Source organism: Haemaphysalis longicornis, unplaced genomic scaffold (assembly GCF_048455015.1).
Source record: "Haemaphysalis longicornis isolate Haplotype H1 unplaced genomic scaffold, Haemaphysalis longicornis Haplotype H1 scaffold_2, whole genome shotgun sequence".
NCBI classification, from domain to species: Eukaryota; Metazoa; Arthropoda; class Arachnida; order Ixodida; family Ixodidae; genus Haemaphysalis; species Haemaphysalis longicornis.
The window spans coordinates 24031224-24050947 of NW_027526295.1; the positions used below are offsets into that span (position 1 = coordinate 24031224).

Consider the following 19724-nt stretch of genomic DNA (forward strand, 5'->3'; position numbering starts at 1 on the left):
CCATCTCGCGGTTTTCCTTTAATTACCTGTGCTTGGTCCATCACTGTCTGCGTGTCAGCTCGCCCGTCTTATATGCACTGCCGGCTCTCTGTGCGACGACATCTGATCACCATCACACAACAGAGTGTGGTACGTGTAGCGCTGCCTATTTTGTGCGGATTATGGGTCGTCCGCGCTGGGAGCGTGTTTCGCGTTGCTACCTGTAAGTACCGCGGTCCTGACTGTTGCGCAACAGGTGCAAAATTAAAGAGAAATCGTTCTGTGGTATTGTGCTATGCTCGTTTTTATTTTTGTTCGTTCGCGGAGCCGTTTCCTGGCATTTCTTCATCAGCGCTTTCATCTTGGAAACATCAGCTTGTTTTAACAGTGGCCTGGCGTGAGCGTTGCAGGTGACCGGCGCTGATGTTACTTGTACGCGTTTTTAATAAAATGAGCGAGTTTTTAGACCACTCTCGCGTGCGTTGTTTTGAAGTGAAGGTTGCTAGCAAAAAATATTTTCAGAGGAGCGTTTAGCATGTTCGTTTCATTTCTGCGTAGCGTGCACTGTGGGGTATCAATCGTTGCCGCACTGACTCGCGACTCAATTCGTAGGTATGGAACTTACTACGTCCACCCAGCTTTCATCAAAAGTGACCTAGAGCCAAACTTCTTTTGTGCCCGGTAAGGCGGAACTTTCAATGCGAATTCTGGAAAAGCTTCCAACTCTCGGCGGCTTATCGTGTTCGCCCCGGGTGGGTTGACCGACGGAACAGCTGTTCTTTTAAAAAAGTCTTGTCTTTTCACCGCCGCGAATGATTGTAAAGCCTTTTGGGTTGGCTTTTCCTGTCTATGGCGATTTTTGTCCTGCGATTATCATTTCCGTCTGAGATGTGCCTGAAGCACTCTGTGCTGAAGTGTACGACAGACCGAGTCCAACGTTCCTTCAAAATTTCAGCTTTGATATCCAGAGCTTGCGTTGGGTTTCAGCTGCGGAAAGCAATGCAGGCTAATGCCTGATGTGTATTGAGGGTTGGACGAAAGCTCATCTGGTCGGGAAAACCAAGGCACCCATATGGAAGCCAAAACGTCTTTTTTGGATTTTATAAACATTCTTGGTCGGTGCCAGTTTTTATTGTGGTCAGAGCTGTATGTGGCGAGCTTCCCATGGAGTTTTTATCCGTGTCCAAAAAGTCCCAAGTGTACTCTATGAGGAGGCAGAAAAAAACACTAAGGTATGTGGCGGCACCTGTCACAGCAAGACGACAGTTTGGAAGCTGTCCGCAGAACATAGTGTGTTATATTTGATGTGACCGAGGATTCAGCTGCCTCGGAAAAAGAGCTGGCCACTTTTGAAGCAAAACGAAGTGAATGTAGATGTGAGTGTAATCCAGCAGTGGTGGGAAGTGAGTTGCAGTGAAGGTGCCTGAGAGGCTGCCCGTAAGTGACGGACCCTGTTAACAGGGAGACCAGTTTCGCGATGTAGAGTGCGGCGAAAGGATGCAGGTACCATGCCAGTAAATTGGACAAGCACAAGGATGCGTATGCAAATTTTCAGAGGGACTAGGTTGGGCAGGCATTTGGGACCCAGTCATACAGTGTGTGTCAGACTGGGCTTCAAGAAGGACTTGATGGCGGTTGGGAACATTAGAGATGTCGTGAAGTGTTAGGGTGCAATGAACATGTTGCTGCGTATTTTCCCGAAAAAGCTAATTGTAAAAAGATTCAAACTGTGTTGCTTGCCAAGGATTTCTTACTGTGCAGTGCTGTGCTTCATCGCTGCACACAATGGACACGCATATATGCACCCCCCAGGTGCTACACAACTCCACTGGGCATCCACCTTTGCAGGGCGGAATGGCCTGTAGTCGGCATCCCAACTTTCAATGAATCACCATAAATCGCACATTACTTGGCTCACTTGCTAGAAAAAGTGGTGTACCCAAAGCTTCGTAGCCAGTCCGTGTCAACCAAATCTGCATTGGCCACTGTGCTAACTCAGCTACCCAAGCACACCCATCTTGTTGAACTTGCAGCCGCTGTCTTTCTCCTCCCCCCTGGACACTATCATTCATGAGGAAACCAGTCAATCATTCCCCTTTCTAGGTACTTGTTTCTCATAGCAAGCAGCAGAGCATTCTTTTTCCCATGTTTTGCCATTGCCTTACTGTATTTTTTCCACAAGCCTGCAGTGCCTGAGACAACAAAAATTTAAAAATTCACCCAATTGGGTGCAACACTATATTGAATCATTTGCAAGGGTCTACATAAAAGAGAAATAAACAAGATATTTTGTAATTTTGCTTTTCTGTAGGAGCGCTTTGTGCAGAAAGGTATTAGTTTGGCTTTTCTGTACAGCTTCGGTGTCGTACAAAAAGACATCATTTGGTTATGTCCTTTAGGGCACAGCTGTGTTGTCATGCAGGAAAAATGTAGCATTTTGTTTGAGGAGGTTTGGCGTTACAGTGAAAAGCAAACATCACTGTATGGAATGTGCTCCCACACAGAATTTTTAGGGGCTTTTTTCTGCACTGGCTCAGGGGCTTGGCAGAAAGAATGGCTGGTTCCTTAGGAATTAGGGCCTATTTTAGCATTGTGTTAGATTGTACAAAGTGACTGAAGATTGCCTGTTTCGTATAAACAGAATGTCAACAGCGGAGCACTTATTGAGGCCCACATGCTGCTCATTGATACCGGCACACATTTATGTTCAAGCAGGGATTTTATTGGTGAAACCATTCGAGGTTCACTATGCAACTGTACTACTGCAACTTTCACGAACAGGACTGGACAGTTGCAGGTAGCACTGACGTCCACGCAGGTGGCGTCGCTCTGCTTCCTGCACAAGGAAGGAAAAGGCACACATTAGGACGTGCACCGTTTCGACATAGTTGTTAAACATGTATCATAGCCTTTTAAGGCTGCAGTTACCTTGTCATTGCCACAAAGCTACTCAAATATATCTAAAGCCTGTTGGTCGGTGGGCATAAATGCCTGCCTTGTGAAGAAAAAAAAAAAGAACAAGGCATCTCTCTATCCGCCACCTGAGAATGCGCTCTCTAGCGGTCAGGCTCCGCCGAGAGACATGCAGTATTGTAAATGTAATGTGGGACATTTTCTTATTCCCCTTAATGGGCAGATTCCCTTCTTAAGTGAGTTTTCTTGGGAATGCCCATGTTTTATACTGCATAAAATTGCTGTTTGCCAGTTATTGGTAAACAGAGTGCTTCAATATTGCACTTGTACCCACATTAACATCAAATATTGCAAGTAGCAAATATTTTTGCTCGTTACAAAATCAGACATACCTCAATCACTAATACATAATGGCAATGGGTGAAGGTTAACAGGAAAACAATGAATAACACGTCATAGGGAACACCTATATGAGAAAGCAATAGCACTTTGCACAACTGTACAATGAAAGAGAAAAAAAAGAAGTAGAAAATGCAAAAATTAAGCTGGGGAACACCGGAATGAGAAAGCACTAGCACCTCACACAACTGTACTCTGAAAGGGAAAAAAGTTAGCAGATGCAAGAATGAACCAGCATATTAAAATAAATGAGCTACTTCTGACCAGATGTAGATAAAAGTTGTTGCATTAACAAGTGATAAAAGGCAAAATTCACTGACACAAAGGCTGAATTAGCTGAACGGCTGTCCTGATCTTTGCAGCCTGTCCTTTGCAATATTTTTGCACTCGTCCGAGCATACTGGAACCGTACCTAATTTACTAGCTGCAGGCTGCACACACCCCCTATGGAACGACTTAAGGCAGACAGGACATTCTAAATCTATTTCCGCTGCATTCAGTATGGGTTCCCTACAGTAACAATGCAGTGTATAGCTATTCTGCTTTGGACGTACACGAACAGCAAGAGACTGAAGGAGAGGAAAATCATCCATTGCACCTGTCTGTATACATTTTAACAAATGTCCGCGTAAAGCTTTCTGATTAAGGGTAAGGCTGGATGGCTGTTTACCTGAAGCTATGTAATACATGTTTGCAATTGCAAATAGGCCGCAGTCAAGTGTGTTGCCGTGGTTTTGTGCAGGTTTGCTTTCTATAATGACTGCTGCCGATTTAGACTTTAGCATGTTACAAATTTGCGAACAGCATCGGGTTGAATGTCCTGATCGAGGGAGTCGTAAAGATAAATGGTATCCTTGGGAGCACCAGCATTCGTTACGGTAACGGTTGGGATTTCGAGTGTGCGGGATGTGAACAAATGTGCCATATATTTTGGAAAACCTCAGCCCCTGCGCACAAAGACATCTTGGAAACCACTAATTCCAGGAAACTTTCGTCCGATTAGGAATTGAGCTACATTAATCACGCTGTCTGACAATGAAGTGCCCCCTTCTACGGCATTTAGGCCTTTATCACAGAGAGAGTACTGGCCATACAACCCCATCAAGTCTGCTTTTATCATTGCAAGGCTTATTCGTTTTTTCTGCAGGGGGGAAATCTTTCCGCTTTACAGTTTTAACATTTTTAGGGCGGCCCCTTCTGGCTTTTACCAAAGGTATCTTTAGGTTTGCGGTGCTTCCACCATCCGCAGCAGACATTTGCTGCACCTGTAACGAGGCAGGTGCACCCTGCAAATTTACGGTTGTTTGGTTGCGAGTGAAGGCTGTTAAGTTTTATCTAAAGAAGCCTTCGCAGGATGAAAGCTTTTCCATTAATTCTTTAGTGCCACAGTTTGCCAATCTATTAGCCACTGATTTGGACATTTCGCACAGGGTTTTGAATGCATAGCAATACTTTTCCTGAGCAGTATCCAACTTAACAGATGGAGGCGGCTGAACACTACTTGTGACTGGGTGCGTAGTGATTGCAATAGGGGGAGAGCTAGCACTAAGATAAAAGTCATTTCGCCACCTGTCCGGGATGCAAGCCGCATCAAAAAGAACTTGTTTAGCAAAAGAACGGGCTGCAAAGATGTGCGCACAGGGCAGGCCATACTGACCGTGGAAGCTGCACGTGCAAGTGGTTAGATTATGGTTAACACTGTACTCCCTGCTTGCAAAAGCGACTTGATACAAGCTACCTCTTGGGCTAACAGTGTACTCTGATGCATTAAAGTTTTCGTACTGCTCCCGTAGTTTATTTCTCGCTTCCGAAGTACAATGCGATGCAAGTGCTACCTCAAAGCTATCTATAGCACCTACATTTAAGCTCAGTTTCATTTCTCTCAGTTTGGCAAACTGCTGAAATTCACTGTCTCTGTCAACATATTTTAGAAGTGCCTCTATGGCATCAATCAGATGGAGGCGTGATTGAAGGTAAGATTTTATCTTTTGATTATGACACTCAGTCCTATTATTCGTATTATTGCCTAGCGTCAGAACATTTAGCCGGTGCGTGTGAACCCAGAGTTCCGTACACAAGTGCCAGTTCTGGTAATGGTAAGAGGAAAATTCTTTAGAAGCAATAGCTTTCAATTTATCGAAGTTTTGTAAGTACTCTTTGGTGCTGTGGGAGTAAATTAAATTCTGTATTATGGGCTTTAACTGTTTAGACTCCATCCTCGATTTCTCGGGGGCCTGTCATTCCAAGCACCTGAGCATGTGCCAAGTGCACAGCAAGATTGTAGCATTGGGAATAAGATTGCCCAAAATTTGCAGTGCATTTAAATCCTTGTCTATCATTACAACCTTGCCAGCAGAAAGTACAATGGGATTCGAAGCAACAAACTTGGAAAGCATAGGCTGAACAATTTCTGTAGTCTCATTTTTCAAAAATGCATAACATGCATTCTCGGAACAGCGCAAAGGGACGAGGACGAGGCGTTGACGGGACACAGCGCAGACTAACAACAGAGGTTTATTGCACAAAATTAAATACAGAATTCTGTCGCAACAAATGAGAGAAAGAGGGAAGATGAAAGAAACACAGAAATTTCAAGCCATCACTGCAGCTCACGTGCTGTCACCAGATAAAAAGGCAATTTCTTTGTCGTTTAACAACACCGAACGGTAGCTGACACACTTGTCTTTGTTAGAATATATCTCGTATGCTTCAGCGATCTCCCGTGTCATTCGATTGTTACCTTTATAAAGTATGGAGCATTTTTTGAGGTCAGGATAACAACCACAATCTTTACAATGTGCGCCTAGATGTTCGTTATCTCCCTTTTTCACATTATTGCTATGCTCGTGCAATCTGTCATTGACACATCTCCCAGTCTGTCCGATGTACTTTTTTTTGCATTTGTTCAGCGGTATCAAATAAGCCACTCCATCCGAGCAGGCCACGAACGGTGTGCGATGTTTGGTGCTACACATGCCAGACTTGACGCGGCCCTCATTAACTTTGTTGCAAAGCTTGAATAGCTTCTTAGGAGCGGAGAACAGGACGTTGATAGCGCATTTTCCAATTTTCTTGAGATTATGCGAAAGCGTATGAATGTATGGGATAGTTGTGATTTTCCTTTTATCTCTCTCTTTTGGAGCATCTTGCCTGTTTTGTTCATCCTTCACCAGTTTTAGAACACTCTCAGCTACCGAAGTCTGTAATTGTATCGGATAGCCGGCGGCAGTCAGCCGAGCCACCTGTCCATGAAGGCTGGCTTCCATTAGGTGATTACAGGATTTGTTAAGTTCATTCGAGACGCACAGCTTCACGATACCACGCTTTACCAATTTAGAATGGGCAGAATGATATGGGAGAATGGGCTTCGAACAACGAGGCTGATAAGCCCAACAGATATGGTCATCGTAGAAATGCAGTCGGAGATCAAGGAATCTTGCGCTATCGTCAGTCAGGGTTTCATGCGTTACTCAAAGCGGTTGGAAAGAAGTCTGAAATACTGTCAAAACGTCAGAAGCGACACTGTTCACGCGTTCTTTTGAGGTATCAATGAGCAGCAGGTAGTCATCGACGTACCTGAACGTCCTAACTACTTTACATTGGGGCAGGCGAGTGGCGACAACCCTGTCAAGGGAGGCTAAGAACAGGCCACTGAGTACAGGAGCCAGGCAAGACCCTATACAGATGCCTTTCTTCTGAAGGTATATGTTGCCCTCCCAAGTCGAGAAGGTAGAGCGGAGGTACAAGGCAAGCAATTCTAAGAACTTATCAATAGGGATGCCTGAAGTATTTTGAAACAAAGTGGCCCCCGTAAGCATCAATGCATGTTTCTACACAAAAGAGCAGCTCTTTGTGGGGAATAGAGTAATACAGTCTTTTATGTCCACCGAACAGGCCGGAAGGCTACTGTTGCTGATGTCTTTAAGATGATCAACCACTTCAGAGGAACTTCTCATCAAAAAGGGATCGTCAACTGGAAGAATGTCAAGGTTACGTTTGAGGTCGTTGAAGCGTACGAGATATATTCTAACAAAGACAAGCGTGTCAGCTACCCTTCGGTGTTGTTAATCAACAAAGAAATTGCCTTTTTATCTGGTGACAGCACGTGAGCTGCAGTGATGGCTTGAAATTTCTGTTTCTTTCATCTTCCCTCTTTCTCTCATTTGTTGCAACAGAATTGTGTATTTAAGTAATTTTGTGCAATTAACATCTGTTGTTAGCCTGCGCTGTGTCCCGTCTACGCCTCGTCCTCGTCCCTTTGCCCGAGAATGCTATACCAACACTCCCAAGCTTATACCTTACATAACATGCACTCCTTTCACAACCAGAACTGCCTTCAACTAAAACGGAATAAAGAACATAAATTTCTACCTTGACTTTGTATGTTCCGTCAACAAAAATTATACCGGGATAATTTTTCAAAACGTTTTTCATGGAGGCTGTCTGAATTAAGACGTATTGCAGCTCACCCTTGTTGTTTTTTTTAATAATGAACAGTAAAGTTAGGTTCTTCTGCAACTAAGCTTTCAATTTTTTTCACAAACATTTCTCTATGAGCCGCATCATTACGAATAGGAATAGAATGGCGTTGCGATATGTTGTTAAGATCCTTTTTTTTTTAGTTTTTCCTGTCATATTCTTGACCTGTTCCCGAATTTTTCTTGACGGAACACCAAGATTTTGTAAATTGACTACCTGTGCCTGCTCCTCACTAGTCAGAAGCCTGTTCTGCGGGTACAAAGGATGCAAATGCAGATCATGATTATGTGCTGCCTCCACTTCAGTCACCACATAGTGGAAAGTTGGTTTTGAAGCAAGGGCCACTTTAACACACATCCACACCCAGTACCATTGTAGCTCTGATTATTTCTCTTGCCAGTTCCCCGGGGCCTTACTGTAGCACCATGAACACACTTGTAAACAACCCTACTATACTTCTCCTCGCGCAAGTCAGGTGGGATGTTCTTGTGCGAGTTACTAATTGAAACAACATGTCTGCCTTCTGCACACCAAGCTTCGAATCACTGCCAGAAAGTAACAAAACTGTCAAACTTAGCACCCACAGCAATCTCGCTGCCTCCCCCTCCAACTAACATAGTAGCATCCTGGATATCACAACTAGAAGTCTCGGGACCTGGATTCTTTCTGGTCACAGCCTTTCCTTGATCGGTCTGGACATCAGAGGTGGCAACCCCACAGCTCGGCATCAAAGCTACCAGATGTCTACAACTCTTGGAAGCAATGTGACCAGCCTTGACTGGATTACCTACTCCTGTGCCAGACCTACCGGTGACATGGCTGCTCTCTTGCCCACAAATGCAGCTTTTGCAGCCAGTGACCTCAGTCACAGCACCACTCAAGGCAGCTGTACCGGGAGCAACAGATGCACCTATAGCCACCTGACAGCTCTCCTGCTGCCTGGAAGCCACATGCTGATCTATGCCACAGCTGTCATGAGCAGTGCCATGCGAGGTGTTGGCTCCACCTTGAGTTGGCCTACCAAAGCCAGCGGAGGAAGCAGTAGCACAGGAATTCCTTTTCAGGCATTTCTGCAACTAGTTCACAGTCACTGGCAAAGGTGGGTCGCACTTCAAGTGTTTGGCAGCTGCCGATGCCGGAACACCGCTCACCCTGCTCACTGCTGGGACATAGCTTTGTTCTGGCTTTCGCAGTGCCGCAGCCTTCCTCCTCCTCTTCTTAGACAACACCAGTGTCCACTCACTGTCGCCACCATGGCGAACATCCCTGGACTCTTCCTCCACGGAGGAGCGCCCAACAGGGTGGCTTGCACACGCCTGTGAGGCCCCCCCCTGCGGCGCTGGCCTGAATAGTGCTTGCACCTCGTCTGACGGCCTCTGGCTGGGCGCAAGGCACCTGAGCACAGTGCCTGTCAGCCTTTCGCTTTGCAGGTACACTCAGGCCAAGCGGCACGGAGGAGGCAGGGTGTCCCAGGTACACCAAGTCTTGCTTCCCTTGCAGCGAACGCGGACACCACCAACAAGAGCAGGGCCAGCTCCCCGAGGGGGGGCAGCTGGAAGCTGGCTGGTGTCGCGCCTCTGCAAGGCAGCAGTCCGGGCTTCCCAGACAGGAGCTGGTGTTGTGGGAGCTCCACTTGCTGGCTGCAGAGAGGCATGCGAGCCAAGCGGGGGGAAATCTGCTTCGCAGAGGGTGAGAGCACTTGGGGTCTTGGTCACCCAGCCCCTCCAGAGGGACGCTGCATGGCTCTCCTGGTAGCTCCTCCGGATGTGGCTCCTCTCCAAGACTGCAACCAGGCTGCGGGCCTCCCGGTACAGGAAGTCCGCCCGCACCTTGTTTTCGTGGTGGCTCGGGTGGACACCATCCAAGGCCAGGCAGCTGGGCCACACGTTCTCCAGGCCGCCCAGGAAAGTGAAGCCGCACTCCCGGCAGAACTCCTGCAGGTCAGCGTTCACACGCGTGTACAGCTGGCTTCCGCGCCGGAGCTTGTTGGACAAAGCTTCCTCCCCGCTGTACTTGTTCTGCCCCCGGGGGAGGATGGCAGAAAAAGCTACATGTGCGGTCGGATTGTGTTCGAGGATGCCCTGAGCTAGCCGGTGATACTTGTGCCTGTACACGCCGACACTGCCGTCGTCGACGTTGTTAGTGCCAACGTGCACAATCACAACATTAAAGCCAGCTACCTCGTCAGCTATCTTCGACAGCAAGCGCTCGATCCAAGTCCCTCCGTGCGCACAAACTTTCACAGCCTGGCTCTGACGCGACGGAAAGTACTGCTCCACGTACTTTACCATCAAGTCACCGACAACCAAAACACGAGCCATGGCAAGCTTGAAGTTACAAACAGGCAACGAACAGCAGCACGTGTTAAGTTGGGTTAAGTTACAGACACGTTCTAACTAGCACTACAGAGCTAAACACAACAAATTTCTGCAAAATACCTAGTCAAAATAATTAAATGCAATCTCCTCAACACGAAAAAAACAGGCAACGAACAGCAGGACGCGTTTGGGTTGAGTTAGTCAATGACACGTTCTAACTAGCACTATGGAGCTAAACACAACAAATTTCTGCAAAATACCTAATCAAAATAATTAAATGCAATATTTATCAACACGAAAAAACGCTGAGAGGCAGTGGTTGTGCACAGAGCAAAAGATGTTTTCGGCTTGCGATTACTCAAGAACCACGCCGAAATTCTGGAGGTCCAGAGGTGCACCAGGTACCACCAGCACCAGCAGCAGAATGAGCGCGGCAAGCTTGTCGTGCGCTCGTAGGGTGAGCGAAGCGTGCAACAAAAAACAAACACCCAATGACATAAGGTCAGTGACGTCACCAGAAGTTACGTAATTTTTATACTTGACGTCACTTCTGCGTGGCAGCAGCCGTTGCGGGGGGGGGGGGGGGGAGCGTGGCTTGTGACGCGTGGCAGGAGACATACCCACCTATTTAAGTAAGTTGACGAAAAAATGGCTGCGGCTTATCTTAGCTAACCCTGAATAAGCAAAGCACAAGCTCGGTTTATACCCTAGTTACACGGGCACGTGAAGTATGCCCATGTAACTGTCCCTAGAACTGCATACTGTATGGCAGTATTACCAGGTGTTAGTTTGCAGAGTGGGGAGAGCCTATCCCACATCTTCACCTGTGCTACACGCAGTCATACGTTGATGGACCTGAAACGCGTACACCTTGCCCTGGAGGCACCGCAGTGTTAGTAATTTCAAGCCATTGCAGTTGAGGCCAAGGCATCTTAAGACAGATACACTCTCCTTGGCTTAGCAGCCGCGGTACGATAATGTGATTCAGGACACTTCTGGCTGCTCTCTTGGACTTATCAAGGCCGACAGGTCGGAAAAGCTGTACTTTTGCTTTTTGACGCTATTTGCATGCAATGATTTTAGGTCCTTGCATTGAACCTGTAGGGCACGAAACTTTTTCTCTGTAATGTGGCAAATCTTCAAGACGTCTTTCGATGGCACCACAAGACCGCCGCTTGGCTGTGTGTGCTGGCAGCTCACTGGACAGCAGTGCAGAGCAGCATTAATTGCAGGATGTGTCACCATAAACTTTCCGTGCCACAAATATTGCTGTATATGGCACTATTGCGCCAACAAGAGGTGAAACGCTTTCGGGGAAGTCCACTCGCCGGGTGCTATCGTTATCGTCAAATGGCTCCAACAGTGATCTTCTTAATGCCAGAGGTGTTGGCGACTCAACGAGGCTTACGTCACTTGAAGGGCACAGAACAGTCACGATATCACAAGAACACCTCCCAGCCTGTGATGACGCAACTTCTGTTCTAATGAGAAAGACGCTTGTAGGAAGCTGTAAACTGGCAGGCACTGGGTTGTTGTAGCCGCCCGTTACTCTTGCACAACCAAAGATGTTTCCAGGTGGTCTTGGGACATTTTGTGGGGGAGCAAGCACTGCAGCTTCCCTGTTGCCACAAGCCTATCAAAAAGTGCTGTGACACTGGGCATACAGATAAAAAAATCCTACAATTTTTTTTTTTTGAGACCCTCAGTCACTGGCTTGCCTTTCGCGTCCTTGAGTTCTGATACGTACAATTCAATTCAACCTTTTCAAAAAAAGCCCTCATGGACGCGTCATTCGCCTTTCGCAGAGGTGCCTTGTACGATCTGCCAAATGGATTTCTTGAGTTGAGTACATCATTCAGCCGTAGCACGTGCTTCTTTGAATTGCGGAAGTTTTAAGGTGAACTCGCAAATGTCGAGTGCGTCTGCCACAGATGAACTCGTCTGCTCGGCAAGGCGAACTATGCCCATTCAATATGAGCTTTTGTCAGCCTGTTCCCTAAGTGCAGTCCCTCACCGCGCTGTAATTTTTTTAGTGCTTCAATAACGAACCACCTGACTTCTGATCCATTGAGGTATACGGGGTGATCTACAGAGCCTAGGCAGTTCCGAATAAGCTTTAGCATCTGACATGCATCTAGGATGACAGATACCTTGTTTGGAGAGTCTGTTTGGCCCGTCGAACACTTAAAGCTTGCGCTAAATGTAGGTGAACTAGGCACCGAGCCATAGCAAAGCTCAAGGGGGCACCAGCAAATGCCATTGATGCTACTTCAACAGCTATTGATGCGAGCCTCGACAGATATTCTTGTGTTAATGCAGCTCTTTCAGATCCAGCAAGAGAGTCAATGAAGAAATACCCCAGAGGTATTTTTAGTCACATATTTAGTATATTTAGTTTAGGTATATTTAGTCGCAGCGTGCTGAATGACCTCTTGCATTCGGAGCATTGCCAGGGTGTATCTTCTTGGAAGGGGGCACCCTGGCCAGCTTCCTTTGATGAGTCTGTGTCATAAGCGTGATTGATGTCAATTTGCCTGGGCTGTCTCTTCCTTCTTGCAACTCCCTAATGCTCGCCCCCTACTCCTCCCTCTTCTTCAGGAAGTAGACCATCTTCCTTATCGCCACTTCTATCTCCATCACCCCCTTCTCTTTCACTTCTGTTGGGACCTCTGTCGGGACCTGGTGCCGCCAACTGCTCCTTGTGTCTCCTTTCCGTCTCTTCATCCTTTGCCCTTGTCTCCTGGCTCTCTGTCTTCACCCAACTGGCCTACGTTTCCAACTCCGCCTTCAGCTCGCACCAGCACTTTGTCGCCATCACCTCCCTCAGCTTCTTCAACACTGGCCCTGTCTTTAGCTTCACCACATCGGGCAACCGATGTAGTCTTGTAGTACTCTTGTACTTTTGTAGTCTTGTGTTTCTCCTTCCCTTGGTCTTTCGTCGTCTTCATTTTCTCCTTTGCTGCTTCTGTAATGTTGTCCTCTTGTACAGTAGATGAGTGCACACATTTGTGCACGCCTAGCTCCCTCTTTGAGGTGAAGGTCCCCGGTGCACCTCACACTGGTGCTCTTCCAGTGAGCCTGTCATACGTCCCAGTCCATCAGTGTCTTCATCTCCCCCTGGGCCTCTGCTACGCCCGGTGCGGCCCCCGTTAGGAGGTCGCTTCGTGTTTGCATGTTGTGTTTCTTCGTGCCGAGCCAATTTCGGAAGCAAGGGGTTGGCAGCCCCAGGATGCCTCCATGCTTGCCTCCGCCTCGAAGCGTGCAGGAACGTCGAGGACCTATTTTGCATCCGTCATCCCCAACTGGCTTCAACCGGGCAGTGGATGCAGCACCGGCGGCCTTCGCTGTTTGAAGATAGACTGAAGGCAAGTACTTGTCGACTGCCCAACAAATTTAACCGGGAAGGGAGACGCAGCTCGGACCCCAGGCTCTTTAACCGGGGTAGGGCACACCCTGGCGGCCTCCGATATGACAGCGGGCCGAGGGGGGCAACCCGCTGTAGTTCGGACACACTTGGCGTACTGGGACGCTTAAAGCACCCAGCATTTTTCGGTGGTATCATGAGGAGGTGGTTTCTAAGTGGTGTGACTCTCCGGCTTCCTCTTAGCTGTATTATAGGGGCGCATAACCACCTCCAGCCTGTCCCGAAGGACAGGAGAGTCGTACCACGAGTAACTTAGACATCTCTCACCAGGCCTAAGAAATCTTTCCGCTGGGGCGGAAAGGAACCAGTGATCGCCAAAGCGACCGCCGCAGGCCATGACCACGAAAATAACTGCTTTTCCTTGCCACGTGTTCGCATCTACTAGTGTTGTCTCAAGATGTGCTTTGCGGGAAAGCAATGTGGTGTTCTTGGGTGATATTTGGACATTTTTACTGCTCTTACTGCTTACAACTTTTTACAGCTCTTACAGACCACATCTCCAAAACCCGAACGCTGAACGTGAAAAAAGCGTTAAAAATACCCAAGTCCATTGAGGGACTCTGGAAACAGGAATTAAAGATAACGAAACCAACCCTAGAGTATGCCTTTCCTATGCGGAAAATTACATGTCTTGCCCCAAGTAAAGGCACTTAATTGTTGTAATTGTTGAAATTGTCTCTGACTCTGGGAGCTCCTGCTGAAATCTTGTATTGGACACATTCTTGTTGTAACACAAAATAAAATAAATTCGATCCAATTCAATTAAAAAATAGTATAGATTTACACTACTGGCAAAACGATCCAAAAGAGAACTTAAAAAACACTAAAATAATCCGAAGTATTTCGCTACTGATAGTGTAACTTGGCTGTAAGGAACTCACCATAAATACAAGCGGCATTAGAATGCTACGCATTATTAGACAATCTGTCAATTTCTGCAGATTTATTCTAACGATGAGATGACCAGAAATTCTTTGAAAGCTTTTGTGTACAAGTATTTGCGATTTCTGGTGCACAAGCAGATTTGCTGCTACGTGCAGAGCAAAATGTGAGCTCTCGTACGGCGTGCAAAGAAAAATTTAAATGTAATAGTGATCTGCATTTACCGCATAACAAAACGCTGTCCTCTGCTTCTGCGGCAGTGTTGACACCGTATTCTCGGGCCTGCACCATGGGGCGGTTGCCAGGCAGAAGGTTCATTTGGTCAAACCATTTCCACTTAGACGGCTTCCTGCCACTTTTGCATTTTATCAGGCGTTCCTCTGAATGCCAAACAAAGCGCCTTGAGACTTTTGTAATCGAAGCCAACGTGGAGGTACTTACAGCCATGAAGAGTTTTTTGAAATTCTTCCGACACGTCCTGATTTGCTCTCACGTCCACTGCAGGCCCAATTCCTTCATACATCTCTCTAGGTCCATGAATATGTCCTTGTTTTTTTTGCCGCTTGCTGTCGAGCAAACTGCTCAATTTTTTTTTGTTGACCAAAGCTAGCAGTGTGAGTATTTCATAATCTCTCCACAGGGTGTGTGGAGCTCGCGTCGATGTCATCTTGCTAGTGCACACATACTGGCCGACAGGGCAACATTGGCGCGATGGGGACAGCGGAGACTGCGACGGGCGGGAAAGATCACATAGGCGGAGGTATTCGATCCCATAATTCCTTATGGCCCGTCAACTCGGCGTGACTTCTTATAGTGCCCTTTCTGAGCGAGGCGAGTTCAGTCAACCTAGCCACTACCTCTTAGTCGACCGGACTCATCAGGACGGCTCTTTGACCCAACCTGTCCACTTATACAGGGGGGGGAGGGGAGGGAGGAGGGGGAGGTTGAGTCCAAAAAACCTGTTTATTTCGACTCGATGCACCCTCGTTGGGTCAGTGTAAACGGGGCTAGGGTGGATTGCTATTACACATGCAGCTCAGCAAAATTAGGACATAAAGAAAACATGTACAATAGGTTCAATGGCCAGTCTAACTGATTGGTTATTTGATAAGAAAATGCTACAATATGCAGGAAAAAGGCCCACGCCAAACCTTGTAGTGCTTCTTCAGTCATGCCACATACATTTTTTTGTCAGCTTCTGCAGTGTTCACGAATTACCAAGTGTAGTTCCTTCAAAATATGTGTGCAGCAGGGCACTCACCTTGTGGAACAGCATGCTACATGCAGTTTGTGAAATTACCTATACTGACTTTTTCATCGGTTCGGTATCTGGAGTAGGAATTTTTATTAATAATATCGGGGAACACTCAATGGGGCTTACCACCCGTTATAGTAATAGTAATCCACTATTCTCCTTTGGTGGTAGTAAAACAAAGTGGTACCGTATAAGCCTCCGACACCTTAGGCAAAGCCAGTCACAGCATAGAACTGCCACATGATTTTGGCCACGTCGTCCGTACCGGTCATGTGCGGTCCCCTACCTTCCAGCCGCGCTATGACTGATTTGCAGAATTCTCTGAAGGCAATGTTCCCAGTCGAACATCAGGTGGTACAACCCAACAGAAATGCACTTCTGCACCTTAATGGTAGCCTGCATGTTCGTGCCCTGCTGCTCAAGTTCACAGTGAAACGACTCTTCCACGTAGCGGAATGTGGCAGGGCACACACATAAGGTTTGTTTAAAGTGGGCCTCCACCAGATGCAGGAAAGTATCTTCTAACCACTGGTCGTTGCACTGGGGAGCCCCCAACTGAAACAGCCACAACAGCAACTGCATGTTTGGAGGTGCAATTTTTCGCCTTGTTTTTTCAAAGATGAAAGCTTAGAGCAATGCTGCCTCTATAATCATTGCCTAACACGTAAGCAAAAAATGGCCAAACAGCCCCTCTCCTGTTGCTCTCTCCCACCCTTCCTCGCTTCGTAGGCTTCGTGCGTGCTTTCATGTCCGCTGGCCAGCGCCGCTTCTCGGAAACTATGCAAAATAGTTGAAAGTTTGTTTAAGGTTCCCCAGGCTGCTCTCTTATGCCTTCTTGTTTTTCACCGTGCCTGTCTGTCCTGGTCTGTCGCTGATAAAACCGCCTTTGCCACGCAGCAAAATCACTTGTGCTGCCGCAGGCTGATGCCGGCTTTGCGCACTTATCTACTTAGATCATGGGCCCCCAAATTTTCTAAGTGGGACATCCCCCCTCTGTCCCCTCCGCATTTTGGCCTAGTTTTGTCCCCGCTGTTACCACTCCGCATCGGTAGATTCGGTACGCACTTTTCAAATTGATAACTGTAGGGAAGAGTCGGGAGGAATGGGACACTTTTCACAAATGCATTTTTAGTTTTGTTTATTTTGAACGCAAAAAGATGGTTGATGGATTATAGTACAAGTCGAAACAAGCTGCACAAATTCTGAGAAACACGGGCTACTGCCACTTCTAGCGCAACTGCAACAAAATAGTTTCTAACAGCTAAAATCTGTCCCATTCCACCCGTATCTTCTTGTGGAGTGGGACATCCTTTGGGAGGAATGGGACGCCAGTAAAGTATCGGTCCCAACGTCTTCAGCGGACATTAAAAGCCGATAGTTCCACATCAAACTTGAAGCAAGCTTGCAGGTGCTTCGTTCCCCAATAGTTTTTGGCGCTGGCAGCTTCATCACAATATCCGTCATTGGCACAGTCCCTATATCTTTCTGCGGAGGAAAGTAAAACTTTGAGCTCTCTTCTTTCTTTCGAAGGAACTGGACACTGATGTCAATATTGTCACTACTTTCGACTCTACCCGTGTAATAAACGTCAGATTTTTTCTTACCAAATCTGACAAGGACAAAATCGCCTTTTGTCACTTGAAAAGTTTTGTTTGGGCAATCGGCCTCAGAAATGTCCCGCCTCTCATTATCGGAACCCGGCATGTCGCTGTCTGAATCATCAAATGCAACGGCAACAGTGTCGTCTTCACTTGAAGAACTGAACTCCTTCTGAATTCGCCGTTTCTTTTTTGGGCGGGTAGTGGCGACAGTCTTAGCTGTGATAAGCGCTCTTTTTTTCAGACTCTGTTGTGCCAGCCTCTCTGCAGCTTCTTGTTCAATCGCATGCTTCTCGGGTGTATCCGTAAGGACTTTTGTCCTACTTTTCTTCCTTCCTTTTTGCCCTGTCTTGCGCGGTGCAGCCTTAGGGTAGGGCCTTAGGTCGCTTGGAACAATCCGGCTGGGAGATGCAGTTGACGTCGAGGCTGCGTTGGCGACAGTAGGTGGGAAGACATCTGTCGAGACGTTGCGAGCTCCAGGGCCGTTTGTCTCAAAGTTCAAATCACTTTCCGGTCAGCTTGCGCTGTCCGTTTTCTCGGTGATGGTGGCCGTCTGTCGTGACACCTCTCCGCTTACGGATGTTACGGGTCTGTCAGTGACTGATGACATCATTTAGTCATCCGAAGTGAAGGGCTCGCTATTGAAAGGCCAAATTCCAGTTTTCTGAAAGCTCGAGATTATGTTCTTTTGTGTCACCGTTAATACGTAGGCGGATCCAACTAGTTGTGCAACATTGTGGATGGAGATGGTCTTCCCGGGGTTATTTATGAGCCAGTCATTGCAAGCAGCGTTGTACCGAGATTTAAATGGGCTGTACACGGACACATCAAGTGGCTGCAGGCGGTGGCTACAGTGTGGGGGAAAGGTCAGCAGGATGACTCCGCTCTCTTAGGCCTTGTTGATGGTGTTGATGCTCATGTGGCTTTTATGATTGTCGAGAATTAAGAGAATTGGTTCCTCCTTCGAGCATGTCTCACAGTGTGCTCTAATGCCAACAAAAACAGTTCGCTGGACATCCATCCCGACTTGCTTGCCAAACCGAGGCTTCCTGCCGGGGCGCCTTTCAGAAAAAAATCTTTAAACCTCACGCGTGGAAAAATGAACACTGGTGGCAGGGCGTTTCCGATAGCATTAACAGTGCACAAAACAGTCACCAGTTCGCCGCTTACTGCGGATGTAACCTGACCGATTTGCTTTTCTCCACGTGCTGCTACTACCTTTGGTGGGTTGTGTGCAGTTGTGAAGCCTGTTTCATCACAATTGTAGATGCGGTCCGGAGTTAGCCTGTATCGGTCGTAGACACTTTTCAGGTTTGAAACGAAAGCATCGACGTTGTTCTTATTGAAGCTTGTTGCCCGACCCAGACTGGTCGCTTCTGGCGATCGAAGCGATAGCTCGGGATGGCGGTCCATAAAGCCCATAAACCAGTCTCTTCCAGCTACCTTGTTCTGTTCCCGTGACGCCGGGCACTTCCGGTTTAAGGCTGTTGCAAACTCGTACGCCAGTGAACGAACTTGCATTCTCGTAAGCCCATAATGCATTTTGCTTGCTTTCAGCAAATATTCTTTCACGAGTACTTCATCTTCTGTTGTAGAGAACCATTCCGCAGACCAAATTGGACTTGAACATGATGCCACCTGTGTCACCGCGTTCTCTGTACTTCTTCACTGCTCGGCCAAGCGATGATTTTGATATTTCGAAAGCTTCTGCTACGTCTCTTATACTTTTCTTTTCATGGCACATCAATCTCACCGCATCCAGGATCAAATTGTTCGATGTATGAGCTCTGTCGGGATGCTTCCTCTTGTAAACCCGCGGCATCTTCCTGAAAATGGAAATGGATCAAAAATTGGCAAATGTGAATATTCACGCACACCAAGCGCGCTTAACTTCCTTGCATGCACGTAACAGCACTCCTATTGCTGCCTACTATTCACGTGCTTATTCCGGGCTTCTCGCAAATGTGTACAGTAATCACACCTTTTTAGTGGAGAAACATTGCATTTTATGATGCCCAGTTGGTTTAGCGCGTCTTAACGTCAACTGTCGCAGAAACAGCCTGTCTGTTATTTAACATCAGGGCACCAAGCATTTGTACACTTTAAATAACAAATAAAAAAATAACTGCTTTTGGAACTAAAGCGGCAGAGCATTGAAGCTTATTCGCTAGACACAGCACCAGCCGTATGGTGGGGAGGAATGGGACACTGTCCCATTCCACCCGCGACTCAAATGTCCCATTCCTCCCCAGGTGGTTCGCCCAACGAAAAAATACATTCAATGGCGAAAATTCTCTTGTTAGGGCTGAACTTTTTATTGCATGAAGTATGACCCTAACGCGTGTTTTCAAAGAAAAATTGGTATCATCATAGGCAGGGCGGTTTAAAACTGAGAGAGGTGTAATTGAGTAAGCGGATACTTACTTTTGACACGTGAAAAACGAGAGTTGTAGTCAGAGAAAGCTCCATCCGCTGAA

General features: G+C 47.1%; 1 protein-coding gene and 1 pseudogene across 1 annotated transcript; both read right to left on the bottom strand.

The window, feature by feature from the left end:
- Window positions 1-7573: 7573 nt before the first annotated feature.
- LOC144168799 (uncharacterized) lies at window positions 7574-10668 on the bottom strand. The gene has a single exon (XM_077697763.1). The coding sequence runs from the start codon at window positions 10089-10091 to the stop codon at window positions 9207-9209; it is 885 nt and encodes a 294-aa protein (XP_077553889.1). The 5' UTR covers window positions 10092-10668; the 3' UTR covers window positions 7574-9206.
- A 5850-nt stretch (window positions 10669-16518) lies between these two features.
- Window positions 16519-19069, bottom strand: LOC144168800 (uncharacterized; annotated as a pseudogene).
- Between the last annotated feature and the right edge of the window lie 655 nt (window positions 19070-19724).

Coding starts and splice junctions, on each gene's coding strand:
- LOC144168799 (XM_077697763.1), bottom strand. CDS start 10,091: ATGGCTCGTGTTTTGGTTGTCGGTGACTTGATGGTAAAGTACGTGGAG.